This window comes from Camelus dromedarius, chromosome 7 (assembly GCF_036321535.1).
Source record: "Camelus dromedarius isolate mCamDro1 chromosome 7, mCamDro1.pat, whole genome shotgun sequence".
Taxonomy (NCBI): domain Eukaryota; kingdom Metazoa; phylum Chordata; class Mammalia; order Artiodactyla; family Camelidae; genus Camelus; species Camelus dromedarius.
In genome coordinates, this window is record NC_087442.1 from 62,805,592 (window position 1) to 62,820,270 (window position 14,679).

Here is a 14,679-nt window from a genome sequence, read left to right on the forward strand (position 1 = left end):
CTAAGAATAATTTATATACTAACAATTAAAGTTATGTGTATTTAATTCTCATTTTTGTAGCTGGATCCTTATTTCTTCTGGTGGGGTAGAAAGGTGGCACTAGGAATCAATCATCAAATAGTAAAACACATAAAAATAAAATTAGGACTGTGTATTCTAAATGTTTTGAAAAATTACCTTAAGGCATGTGAATATAATCTATTATTCAGTATTTTGTTGCTATTTTACTTGCTGAATCTGATTTAGCCATGAAAATAATAAACATGGTTTTCCTTTCATTAATCACTATATTCAAGCACCTAGCACAGAAACCTAGCGAACTTTTTCTGCCATGAGCCAGATAGTTAAATATTTTGGGTGTTGCAGGCCATATGGTCACTGTCACAACTACTCAATGCTGTTATAGCTTGAAAGCAGCCATACACAATCAGAAAACAGACTGACATGAGTGAGTGTGGCTGTGTTCTAATAAAACTTTATTTAAAAAAAATTGGTGCAGATAGTAGTTTGCTGACACCTGATCTAGAATTCAGTGCTATATATATTTGGTAGTTCAAGAAGTATTTTTAGCTAATGATAATGATCATAAGGTTAAGAAACAGACTGTTCAGAGTATGGGTATTTCCATAACTATGCCTTTTACTATCTAGCAGTGTTACAGTCTTATGTTGGTTTCTGGTAAGTATAGAAGATCAGCATTTCATATCGATCTAAAGTGTATCCCTGCATATGTGATAAATCTGGAAATGAACAAAAACCAGAACAAATGCTATTTCTTCTTTTGGTCATTTAATTAACTAAAAACAGTTAATTATAACTGAATCTATTCTGAATAAAGCAGAATGCTGATGTCAGAGAAAAATGCAGTCAAATGACTATACACAGTTACATGGCCTATCCATTACTGATTTATCATCAGTTGATACTGAGTATTTATTCAGCACTAGAAATTAAATAAAACACAAGACACACAAAATTGGTTCCTACCTAGGACTATGTGTTAAAAATCACCTAAGGTTTTTTTTTTTTTTTGGAGCTCCACTCCAAAATCCACTAAATCAAAATCTCTCTTGTTGGAGTCTAGGATGAAAATTTGGAAGAAGCTGTCTTAATACTAAATTCTAGGCATCCCTGGTTAAGAATCACTGCTAGAAATGTTTATTTTAAGAAAAAAATGTTAAACTCTAAACATTTTCTAATCTATCGTTAGTAATATGGTATTAGAGGTTAAGTACATGAGCTCTAAAACCAAACAAGGCTGGGCTCTAATCCCATTTCTGCCATTTCCCAGTTGCATAACCCTGGACAACTTCTCTGTGCCTAAACGTCCTTCTGTAAAATGGGTATAATAGCACTCCATTCATAGCACTGTCAGGAAAATTCAGTACATGAAAATATTTGGCACAGTGAGGGGCACACATCAAGTACACAATAAACTATTACCACTCATTATACATTTTTTTAAAGAATAAGAATGATATCAAACATACTATAATTTAAGGACCTGACTCAAAGTATAAGTTCTCTTTAAAAACCGTTAGAAAGGTGTTAAGGCCATTCTAACTTGACTTGTACTAACCAGCAGAAGAGGTGTCCTTTTCCACAGTCCACAGCAGGAGCTCTGAGCAAGGGGAAGCTGAGTGTATCAGATCCAGATGTGTTTGACCCCTGTTTTGTTAGTCTGACTGCTCTCTCACAGCCTGGAGTAGGACACCATTTAATGGCAGGATTATTTTCAACAAAGGCCTGTTTAAACAGCAATAACAAAACATAATAAGATATTTTGACTCTTAATTCTAATAGAGACTGTACCCCTAATGCCAATTTATTTTATAGCAAAAAAAGAGTGAAATAAAAAGCAAGGAGTAGTCAGTCTGAAAAAATACCTAAAACAGTAACAGAAAGTATAAAACAACTTAATAAGAAGGAAAAAAAGTGGCAATTACTTAGTAATAATATAATTTAAAAAATCTGATTTTTCTTTAAACTAAAAACAGGTAGATGATGATAAAATAAAAATGCAACTATTCATACAGAAAATGTGAAATTTAAAAATGTTTTCTCATACAATGTGCCAGTTTTCTGATGGAAAATAATTGTGAATAGAATCTTGTGATTATTAGTTGTATTAGAACAGTAACTTTCTAAATGGCACTATAACAATACATAAAAGTCAATATTACGATGTTTTCTATGTCAAAGAAACAGTAGGACTTCTTTTTTTACAAGTCTATATATTAGGGATTAGACCATAAAAAATTTGCATAAGATGTTAAAATGTGATTTTTAATCACATAAAAAAGTGACCTGCATATACTTCCGAATATCTCCTGACTGAAAATAAAGATAGAAAAAAAGATGAAATAAACATTATAATTTAGTATTTGAAGCTATTATATGAAATTAAAAATCCATAAATTTCTAAGTTGATAATTATTTCTAAATATTTATATTTAGGAGTAAAATCAAGTTCTTTGGAAAATTAAAAATAGTTACAATTTACTTTGAATGTTATCTTGTGATCAATCAGTTACCAAAGTGCGTCTGGCAAATAAATAAATAGATCTGAGCAACAGCTTTTTTTTGTAACTACTATTATGGTTTTTCACTTTTACTTCTATCATGACTATAAAATAATGCTTTAGCTTAAAACTTTAATGCCACCATTCCTTTATGCAGTTTTTCTTAGAAACAGGAGACAGAGTCTATTATTTTATGTGTTTTCAAAAATAAAACAAAAAATTATAATTTGTTATATAGGTTTAATAAAATTTAAATTAGGGAATTCATACAGATAACTGGAAGCATACCTTAATATCAAACTGTAGGTATCGTTTATCCATCTCCTTAGAAACTACACTTTCTATAATATCCACAGGCACAAGTTGGAAGCAATCATACGCAGGGCAGAAAATGTTGTGAGCTTCACCTTCTTGAATTTTCAGATTCAAAAACCTATTATCAATTGATAGGAAAAAAGGCAAGGATATAATTTATTTGCACATTCTAAGAATTTTTTCTTTATGCCATATTTTCTGTTACAGTGTAATTAAAATACACCAATGAACAAAGTGTGGAATATCAATTGTAGTACATTAATTTATATAATTCACAAACATTACTGAACATTTATTACCTGCACAACCATTCATTCTATATGTATGAATATTTATATAGTTATATTTTATATGGTTTTTACATGTGTTTGCTTTATTCTCTAAAAACTTGAAAATATTTATTCAACATTAAAAATTTAGAAATAAGTAGTTTAGAAAGGCTATATTCAATTCTCAATATTCTACATTTTAAAATAAAAAAGAGCATTGGCACAGAATTAAACAAGAGATAATTCAAGAGATTTTTGAGGTGGCATTAGAGTATAGCATGACTTTTTGAAGAAAAGGTTTTCTGCTTACATTTCATTTAGGTAAATATTAAAATGAGTTTCATGTCCTACTCTAGGCACACTAATTGAGGTAGTAGGGAAAAGACACCCTAGACATCCTGGTAAGTAGCAGGAATCTAGCCCAAGGTGAATTAAGTGGTTAAGAGCAAGATTTTGAATTAAAGAATTCCAGGACTGCACTAACAAGTAATGTGATCTAAAGCAATTTATTTAACTGTTCTGTGCCTCAGTTTCACTACCTGTAAAAGGGAGATAATAATATGCACTTCTTGGGGTTGTTATACAGATTATGATGTAATGTATGTGAAATATCTAGATGGTGTCTGGCATAGAATAAGAATTCATGAATTTTAGCAAAAGTTTTATTATTATTAATATTTCCTATGAAAAACAAGAAACAAACTTCTGAAATGTGTATTTTACACTTAAACCTAGAGAAAATAAATAGAAAACCAGGCAATTAAATCACCACTCTCTAGTAATCACTATAAACAGTTTGATTATTCTACTGCCTATTTTTTTCCCTTTAGTCTCTTAATTTCATTGCACTTAAGAAGAATTATCAATCTTATTGGGATCTCTTCAGATCTGATGAGATTTGATCTACTTCCTTCTTCCTCCATAATCTCACCCTGGCACTTCAGAGAAGAGTACCTACCAGACAGCCCTCTCTTAATATCTTCTCCGGCGCAGCACAAACCCGGGTATATCTTCAGCCAGCCATCTGTGCCTTCTTCCTGCTTACTTCAGTGAAAGAGGGCTTCCTCCTTCCTCCCCAGGCTAATCCTCAAATCCTCTGGCCAACTCTGGGATTTGTACTATCTATTCCTTACTCTATCCTTTCTCTTTCTCTCTCTCTTACCAATGGCACAATACACATGCTCGTCCCATCCCAAAAACCTTTCTCAAACAAACGACTCTTTTTAGTTCCATTTTCCTGACTTTTCCCATCAAAGTTCTTTGACAAAACAGTTTATGATAATTTGTCATTTCTTCTTCATATTCATACCATTCACTTCTCAACCTGTACCACTCTGGCTTCTATTACCTCTTCCCTGAATGGCTCTTAACAAAGCTATTAAGACTTACCCATTAGTCTAAATTACTCAAGACTTCTCTGGAGCATCAGACACTGCTGAACAGCTCTTTCTTTTAGATTCTCTCTTTCCTCTGGCTTCCAGAACTTATTTTTTCCTAGCATTCTTCTTATCTCTGGTTGCTCTGTGTCCACCTTTTTTTCACTAGTGACTTTTACTCTCCTGATCACTTATAATTTACTGTTCCCAAGGGTTTTCACATCAAAACTCTTCCTTTCCCATTCCATACATTCTTCCTGGGTGATCTAAATGCCCCTAACTTAAATTAACCTCTGTATCTTAATGACTCTGAAATTTAAAGCCCAGATCTCCCTCCTTAGTTATAGATCTTGATTATATATGCAATGTTCTCATTTAAATGCCCCACAGACATTTTAAATTCAACATGTTTAAAATCCTCCCCTCTAATTTCAATATCATTTAAGAATAACACACACTCCACAAAACTCTGATATATCCCAATAGAAGGGCATTCTGCACCTTAGTTACTAGTTAAAAATTACTTGTATTACTCTGTGTCAGGAAAGACAGTTTGGCAGAAGGATGGATGAAGCACTCAGGGCAAATGCTAGAGAGAAGCAGTTCTCAAAGTGTGATCTGTGGACCTGTGATGGTTCCTGAGACTTTTCAGCGGTTTTATAAGGTCAAAACTAATGTCATAATAGCAGTAAGACACTATTTGCTTTCCAGTTAAAGCTAATTTAGCACGAATCACGGTAGTGGCACTAAAACTACACAGTAGACTTGGTATTCTTCAATGCTCCACACTCAGTTGAAAAAAAAAAGCCAGTTTTGTTTAAGAAGTCCTTGATGGAGTAATACAAATTATTCATTATGAACTAGTTATTAATAATTTTTATCTATTTTACTATATTAACTATTATCTATTAAACCATATTAAATCTTAACCCACAAGTACACATTTTTTTTTAGATATTCTGTGCAAAGAAATGGGAAATAAGTATAATGAACTTCTGCTGCATACCAAAGCAAGATTGTTGTCTTAAGGAAAAGCACTTAGGAAGTTGCTCTAGTTACAAGCAGACCTACCTGCTTTTATCATAGAACACTATTTTTACTTGAAAGAGTGACTACAAACAATGATTATTCAGACTTGGTATTTAGTAGACTTCGTTTCTGAAAATGAATTAAGTGAGTCTGTCATATCAAGGAAAAAAGTTGACAGTATTTGTTACCAGTGATAAAATTCAAGACTTCAAATAAAAATTAGAATTCTGAAAAGTTATTATCTGCTATTGTGAGCTTGATGGCTTCCCAATACTTAGAGACTCTTCTGATGAGACTGGTGGTGATACTAACTAGTGTTATTTTTTCTTTTTTTACTGTATTTATATATAATGAAATACATTACATTGGAAGATCTGCGTAAATCAGATATTTAGGTGCAGGCTTAAAATTTACAACAGATGTTAACATGAATTAGAATGCCAAGAGAACTCATTTATGTATACCCGCTTTGTTCCCAAAAGTACCTTACATTAAGCTAAATAACACTATTTACTAGACTAAATAATTTTACTAAATTAATAATGGGAAGGATGTCAAAATAAGAAAAACAAATTCTTCTTTAGTGGTAAAGTATAATACGTTTCACTATAACTCTGAAGCCAACATAAATAATCCATATCATTAAATATTGAAAGCAAGCAATTTTATTACCAAATCAGAGTGTTATCATGCAGTCAGGAAATACTAAGCTGCACATATACTCACGACTCCCAACATCCTCTACAAAAGTCATGTCCACAGGGCATATCCACTGGGTCTTCAAATACAGAAATACTGCACATACAAATGTCACACTGGAGATGAAGAAAAGTACTGATTCAAACAAAGTCATACTTCGGAGAGAGAACACTGCTCATTAGTTTAAGGTAAAAAATACCAGTATAGTAATTAAAAGAAGTTAAGTGTTTCAAAGTTAAAAGAAGTTAAAGTTAGTGTGCCTACCTTTGACTAAATAACAAATACCAAGCCTACCTCATTACAAACTATTGTGGGATTTAAATTTTTTAATGGAAAAGTCAAATTCTTAAATTCCAAATTTACGTATTAAATTAACCAGCAACTATTCATTTGGAAAAGGAAGTATAAGAACAAATCATTACAATCTACTCAGGTCAAGATCAAATTGCTCCTTGCAAAATAGCCACTTCAGTATCATGTCTCTCACCTATACTCATCCCAGAAAATCTACAAAAACAGAGAAACTTTGTTTTTTAAAATAGCAACTCAGGATATTCAGAGTAGCAATTTAAGGATTTTTACCCGGGGAACCCTGCTACAAAACTATGTATCTTCTACACAATAACTTAGGAGAAGCAAATTTTATAATGTTACAGATGTAAATTATAGAAGTATGATTCTGTTTTTCAAGAATAAAAGAGTGTTTTCATATTTATCACATATTTTGAGTGGCTGAATCATTCAAGAAACATAAAAATTTCCTGTAACAGTACACCAATGGAATGCCAGATAAAAATGCACACAATTGCAGTACTGCTTCTCAACCAAAAGCAACTATTTACTATGCAGATGTATCTATATGACAAACTCCAGAAGTTTTACTGAAACAAATACAAAGTTATCGACATTTCATAAAGCCTTCAGAAAAATATAAAACTATTTTCATATTTTTGGTTTAAGTGCCTATCACAAACTCAACTTTTAAAACTTTTAACATTTCAGTAAGGTGAGTTCAAAACTAAGCAACTAGACCTTGTAAGTGAAAATACAGTAGATGGTTTTCCCAAATTCTTTTACGTTTTCTGTCTTAAAATGAGAAAAGAAGACCCTTTTGTTTTTCTCTAATTCAGAGATCACAAAAATAGTCTGTGATAATAAATATTTACCAAAGCATGAAATAACTGAACTCTTTATGGAGGACAGGATTCAATTATAAGCATTTAACTAGGGGTTTCATGAAACAATATCAAAATTAAAACTAAGAAAGTACACCAAATATCAAACCATACCAAACTGGTATCCAAATCCCCAGGAGATAAACTTATTTCATCTGGAGAGGTGACGGAAGAGCGTGTAGTCCTTGGAGTTCTTGGAGAAGGGAGCGTGTCCCAGGCATTATACCCACTTGGTGGTGGAGTTGGCATCTGAACACCTGATCGTTGGCAGCAGTTCTCTGGGTTGGACATCCAAGCTTCAAGTAATTTCTCCCTGTCCCAGTCTTTTAAGAAAAATGGAATGGATATCTCTCAAATAACAGAGAAAAATCTTTTAAGAGCTTCATAGTAACATAAATTAAAGATAGGTCATCTACATAAGAAAAATTATATCAAAGTAGTAACTACAAATGAAATATTCAGGTATGTTATATCCACTCAAATTTTTAAACAGAATTTAAATTTTTATAATTTACTGTGGCTTACAACCATGTCAATACCTAATAATGTGGTCAAAATTTCCAGTCATTTCTACTAATAATCAAAAGTGGTGGCTCACACATCATCGGAATTTACTAAATTTTTGCTGGCATAGATTTGATTAAGCCATCTCACTCTATCAAGAATAATGTACCTCTGAAAGTGGCCTCATTGGTGTCGAGTTGTAAAATGATTACATAGCTCACAATAAACATGTCAAAACGCCAACAACAAATCCTAAAAATCATTTGATAAACAGCTTGAGAGCATAAGGAACTTCTGAAGGGATTATGGTTACAAAGTTTTAGTGAATTCATTTACATTCTGTATTGAAGCTGGCTTAAAAAGGTTATCTTCCTACTATAAACATTAAAAACAGTCAAGTGAAGTATGTTTATATTATAAAGTCCAGAGCTATAAAAACCTAACCCTTAAAAAAATAAATCCAATGATTTTGTGAGATGTTTTATATATATTATTTCACTTATTCCTCCCAATAAACTTTTCAGTCATTATTTAGGTGAAGAAACTAAGACTCAGGAAAGTTACACAACTTGCCCAGGCTCACATAGATATGAGGGATTTGTAACCAATTTCTGTGATCTTTCCACTGTAGCCCAAAAAGTATAGGGTCAAGAGTAATACAGAATCCTTTATTTACCATGGGCCCATACTATATAATTTTACAAATCAAATACAAATAAATAGCTGTGGAAACTTCCTACATAAGATTTTTTTCAACCATATTAAGTCAATATATTTGGTAGTTTAATAGGATTAATTATGACTCAGACATGTAATGGAGATAGAGGGAGTGTGTTTCCATATGTGCAAAGGCACAGAAGTGTAATGCAGAGAAATGAGTAGTTCTGTAAAGTTACAGTATACTTTACTGTGGTTTGGGGAGATGGAAGATAAGAACGGAAATAAGAGTCAGATCATAAAGAGGCAGAAAAATCCAACGACTGAAAAACCCTGCATATGTGTGTATTCCACGAAGTGCTGCTAAACGGAGCTCAGTGTTTTGATAGGTCACTATAGACATAACTTGGAGATACTGCAGGTTTGGTTCCAGACGACTGCAATAAAGCAAGTCATACAAATTTTTTGGTTTCCCAGTGCATGGAAAGGTTATGTTTATACTATATATTTTTTTAGACATAATGTTATCGCACACTTAACAGATGAGAGAGTATCTTAATTGAAACACTTTATTGCTAAAAAACACTAACCATCATCTGACAATGTAGCATTGCCACAAACCTTCAATTTGTAAAAAACACAGTATCTGCAAAGTGCAATCAAGGAAAGTGCAATAAAATGAGGTGTGTTTGTGCCTACTTAAAAAATTAAAACTTTCTTAGCACAAGATGATTATTTTTCCTCCATTATAACACTTTTCAGTAAAGAAAAAAAGAACTACTATAATTTATATACAGATATTAAATATGCTAAATTTTAGTTTTATCTACTACAAATGTTTTCCAGCCCAGTTTCTGCTTGGATTCCATCATATCATTATTCAGCAAATATTTGCTGAATGTCATTTATGTGCCATACACTATGTCAGGCAGTAGGGATACAATGGGAGGAAAAGTCAGGCATGATTCCTGCCTTCATGGAACTTAATAGTCTAGTAAGGAGAAAAATATTAAGTAAAATCAACACATTTAAAAAAATTACCACTGACAGAAGCACCGTTAAGAACAGGTAGAGACTCCCATTCAGGGAGGTCAGAGAAGGTGGCTGAGGAAATGGCCTGGAGCAGACATCTGAAGGGTCAGTGGATGCTAACTAGGTAAAAGGGAGAGGAAAAGATATCCTAGACAGATGGCACCTAGCATGTTCAAAGGCCTTGTGGCAGGAGAAGGCAGTATCCTTGTAAAATTAAAAAGGTCAATGCAGCTGGAGCACTGAGAACAGAGCGGAAGCACTGTGTGACTGAGGCTGAAGAAATAGGCAGAGGGACTAGGCATTTAGGACTTTTAAATAAGTGCTTCCCATCATCAGTTCAGGAGTGATAGGAAGTCAGTGAAAAGTTGGGCTTAGGGTTAGGAAGAACAGGTTGTCACAATTAGATTTGAAAAGACCATTCTGACTACAGTATGGAAAAGCAAAGGGATTGGATAGGGTGAGAGTAGATTGCAGGGTAGATTAGAAAGGAGGCTATCGGGAAGTGTAAGTGAGAGATGATGGCGGCTAAGACCATGGTTGGCTGCAATGGAGATGGAGAATTTAAGATTTGGGAGGTAAGAGGGACAATTTGGTGACAATAGGACATAGGGTTGAAGGAGAGGAAATATCAAAGCTGTTTTCCCAGGAATACCAAGTTCATTGGTTGGTGCTGTCATCTATGTAAACAGGGAATATCAGAGATTCAGGTGCAGGTTTAAGAGCATGGTTTTAATTTCAGACATGATGCGGTTAAGGGGCTTGAGATAGCCCAGAGATGCTTTCAAACAGGCAGTTATGTATGTGTATAGAGCTCAGACAACAGGTCTACTCCAGAGGGAGAAATTTATAGAAGCCTGGAGAGAAGACATCATTTCCTAGGAAGAGAGTGGAGTGAGAAGAGAAGATGTGGACTACTGATGTCTAATTGCCTGTAGAAGTGATAAGTCTCCAAAGAACCTTAAAAATATACTTCAATACACATTTACTCTAAGGACAAGGAAATTAGCCTTATTCTCGTATTTTAAAGAAACAGGTAAGTAAATTTTACTTATTTTCTCATTAGGTAGCATTCAACTACATAAGTTACTGAGGAAATGTTCAGAGAATGACCTTGTATTCCTAACAGAGTCGTCCTTAAAATTCAATTACTGCTTAGCAAATTCTGCCAAACATTTCTGTCTTCTGCTTAATCTGTCTTCTGTCTTCCACTTCATTACTTTGGGACTAAGTCTGACAAACAAACATAATACTTAAATGTATTTTTCCATGTAAAGCTGAATGAATGTCACCAAGGATACGATCTATAAATCTACCAAATAGCTCAGTTGAATAACTCTGAAACAGAGACCATCCAGGTTCTGACAATTACTATAAATGTAGCTCTGTGCACTGTCTGTTTTATTCACTAAAATCATGTATCTCTGAAAATCTTATTTGATTATCAAATGCCACTGATATTACCTAAACAGTATAAAAGAGATGTCTGTTTGAAGACCTGCATTTAACCTCTATTTTATGCCTTAATAGGGGAAACACAGAACTCTTAAGTAAGTTATCAAGAAAGTTACCACAGAACAGACAAATTAGATATCAATTCAATTAGATATCACCTTATTAGAATTGAGCGTTATCATGTAAAAGAAGTAACATGGGGAAATATCAATGGAATGAAAATGCAGTTGATCAGTTAAAAAAACTTGGGAAGAGACAGGAAGGGTCTCAGTGCAGACTTGGGAAGCAGAAAAGGTTTCCTGGAAGAGGTAATTTTTAAGGACAAGTAGGAATAGTGGGTAAGTAAAGAAATGGGGAAATTGACAGACCAGGTAAAGAAGCCTGGGTCATGAAGGTCTACTACTAAAGAGCTGTGATGTCTTTAAGTCTGTAGAGAGCCAGTGAAGGGTTTTTCAGCAGGGGAGTTACATGTTCAAATTTGCATTTTAAAATGCAATATAAAAATTAGTAAGGGTGAAGAGGAATGGTAACAGTGGAGACTAGAACTCAGCCGATTACAATTCAGATAAAAAATAATGACAACCTGAATTTAAGTCAGTGGCAGTGAGAATGGAAAGAGCTAGGAAAGGTGGGGAGAGAATGAGAGATATTTAGAAAGAGAAATCATGCGACTGTGGCCAAATGTAAAACAGACATTTAGAAACATAGTCTTGAATACTTTATTAAGGTCAGGTTATAGATACATTTATTGTTTATGTGGGTTTTGGAACCATTGGTTTCATTAGATAAATGTACACAGCAATGTCTCTCAGATAGTGGTCCACTTGGTAGGCTTGTTTACAGCACATAGCACATATTTTTATGCCTCACCCTTCACCTAATGACTTAGACTCTCTGGAGTAGTCCTAGCAATCTCTGGTTAGTTTCCCAGGCAATTTTTATTTGCACTAAAATCTAGAGCTACTGTTATATAAAGCAGAAAAGAGAGTCAAATACAGAATTCTGGAAAATATCAATACTGAAGGTAGTGATTCTGGAGGGTTATATACCAAATTATTTACAGTAGTGATCAAAAGATGATGAAATATGGAGTTTTAAACTTTCTTCTGATCAAAAGATTATATTAAAAATGTTGGAAGTTGACATTCTATTCTCATATAGGTGATAAAGACTTATAGTTAAAATACAGGTATGCCTTAAAATTACTGGACGAGAATAACCATTTATCTTTCTCTTTTTAAAAATAATTTCTAAGTCAGAAAAACTTGTCTTTGAAACAAGCTAAAATGTCAAATATTAAGTGTGCAATGGGAGGGTCCAATTCAGCATGTCTTAGGCATCACAGAGACAGCTGTCCAGAACAGCTGTCTTAGGCATCACAGAGATCTTACAACAAGCTGAGCACTTTCCCTAAGTAGTCCTCAAAAACAACCTCCCCCCCCGCCAAAAACACACCCTTAAAAGGGATAGTGTATTTCTGTGTTGACTCTATAATTTCATTTTGTTCATTTCATGGTGAGAAATCACTCTTACATAATACTAATAACATAACTATTAGTTAACTGACTTTATATAATTGACTTTAGTAAAAATAAATGCCAAAAGCAGGACTAGGAGTATGGATTCCAACTCAACCAGCTCAAATCAGATACATTTCAAAAATTAGACAATCTGTAAGTTGATTTAGTAGCTCAATTTTAAAAAAGAAATGTACTATTTCTGCTGTATGGTTTATAGCCAGTCTTTACTTCAGAATACAAAATGTTACGGGGATGCTGAGCACTGCAGTAACCACTTCACAAAAAGCAACTTAGGCTTGTTCAGAAAACTATTTTGTCCTACATTAAAACAATAAAATAGGCACCCTTTAACTCTGAAAAGTTTCAAAAAGCACTCATGTTATCAGAAGCACAAGACATTTCTTTCATTACCGTGAGCTCGAAGTAAAGCTTCAGCAGTAAACAGTGGAGCCTGGAGCATGTCTGCTGTTTCCACAATAAGCATATCTTTCAATCGACGAAGATCCTGAGGCCTTAATCCTTCATAAGGCTTTAAAAAGAAGAAAAACAAAATTAAATTGGCTATTTTACTCTTAGGAAGTTCTAAATGCCTATAAATAAATATATGTGATTATCACTTATTTAATCTTCCAGTTCCAGTTTGGTACTGAAGTTAAAAAGGCTTTGTATCCTCCATTATCATGGACTTCAAATTACTCTCTCACAAGTCTTATTTAAGCTGGAAAGTGGATTTCTGGGCTCATGCACCTTATTTTAAAACAGAAGTATACTATAATGACAAGACCACTTTGCTTTATATTTTGAAAATTTTAATAATACAAAAAAGTATCAGAAATAACAACCTATAATTCTACTACTGAGCAGTAATCATGACTAAAGTTCTGAAGTATTTTTATCTAGTCTTGTCTTATTGTAAGTCAATTGTGTATAAATATATGTGGGTTCACTTAGACAGTTTTAATCACTGAACCACCAAACATTTACACTTGTTAAGATCCAATGGACTGCTAGTGGGATTATGACATACTGATTAATTAATTTGGAGAAGTAAATATGCCATACTATTCAGACTTCTTACTCATAAATGTATTGTCTCTGTTTATTCAAGTGTTTGTTAATGCCCCATAATTTGTTTTATTTTTTTATAAAGGTACTGTACCATTTCAGGTTTTTAAAATTTTTTTGCTATCCTTTATCTCTCTCTCTCATTCTCTCTTTTTGCTTTTAAAAGAAAACATATAAAGAATAAAATCACAATGTCTCACTACTGAGAAATTTATAAAAGCTAACATAACCTGTGACATGCTTTCCCCATTACATTCCCCTTATTTTCCCTAACCTTGTCTATGGCAATCACTACCATGAATTTGATCTGTAGCTGTCATAATATTATGCATAACACTGTATATATAACACTGAGTATTTTGCTTTTATTTTTATTCAATATTGTGTTTTTATTACTAATACTGATACACATACCTGTTTCAATTCTTTAAACAAATGTAACCAGCTTATTGCAGTAAGCACAGAATCACAGATCATAATTTAAAAAGCAGTAGAAATTCTCAAGTACTTATCAGAATAATAACTGTTGAGGATGTCTTTCTTTCATGGATTCCAGAGAGCTCTAGGCACTCAGCAAACCCTATCCATTATAATTGATTTACAGATATTTTAAAATTAGATATTATCCTTATTTCTTGCTTTTTTTTTGGTTTTCATGGAAGCCATTTAATCAATTCTTACTTAAACCCATATGATGGGAACTGTTATTCACCAGGGATAATTTCTCTTAGTTGACAATGATAAGTCTCCTGATCCTCAGGTGTCTTCTGGCAGGGATGCATACATAAACAATGAGTGTATTAATGACAAGAAAGACTGACAAACTTGACTGCATAAAAATCTGTCAAGATTTAAACATAAAAAGTGTGTTGCTTTTAATATATGTGGAATTTGTGACAATCAGTAAATTTAAAATATCGTTACAAAAACACAAACATCCTTAAATATTCAAATTCTTTACCTAAAAAATTGGCCAAGGTTTAAACAAACAAACTAATAAACAAAAAAAACCCCTTAATATTGGTAAGGCTGCAATGAGACGGTCTTCTGATGCACTGTGGGTA

The 14,679-nt window shown here is 33.2% G+C and overlaps 1 protein-coding gene across 6 annotated transcripts in view; it reads right to left on the reverse strand.

The window, feature by feature from the left end:
• The window catches only part of ANKIB1 (ankyrin repeat and IBR domain containing 1), a 206,799-nt gene that overhangs the window by 35,566 nt on the left and 156,554 nt on the right, over positions 1–14,679 (reverse strand). For all 6 annotated transcript variants that reach the window (XM_064487578.1, XM_031454873.2, XM_031454874.2 and 3 more), the window contains 5 exons: positions 12,962–13,079; positions 7,500–7,708; positions 6,238–6,326; positions 2,811–2,955; positions 1,580–1,746 (listed from right to left, as the gene is read on the reverse strand). In XM_064487578.1, coding sequence (XP_064343648.1) covers positions 1,580–1,746; positions 2,811–2,955; positions 6,238–6,326; positions 7,500–7,708; positions 12,962–13,079 — 728 coding nt within the window. The remainder of the gene's footprint in view (positions 1–1,579; positions 1,747–2,810; positions 2,956–6,237; positions 6,327–7,499; positions 7,709–12,961; positions 13,080–14,679) is intronic.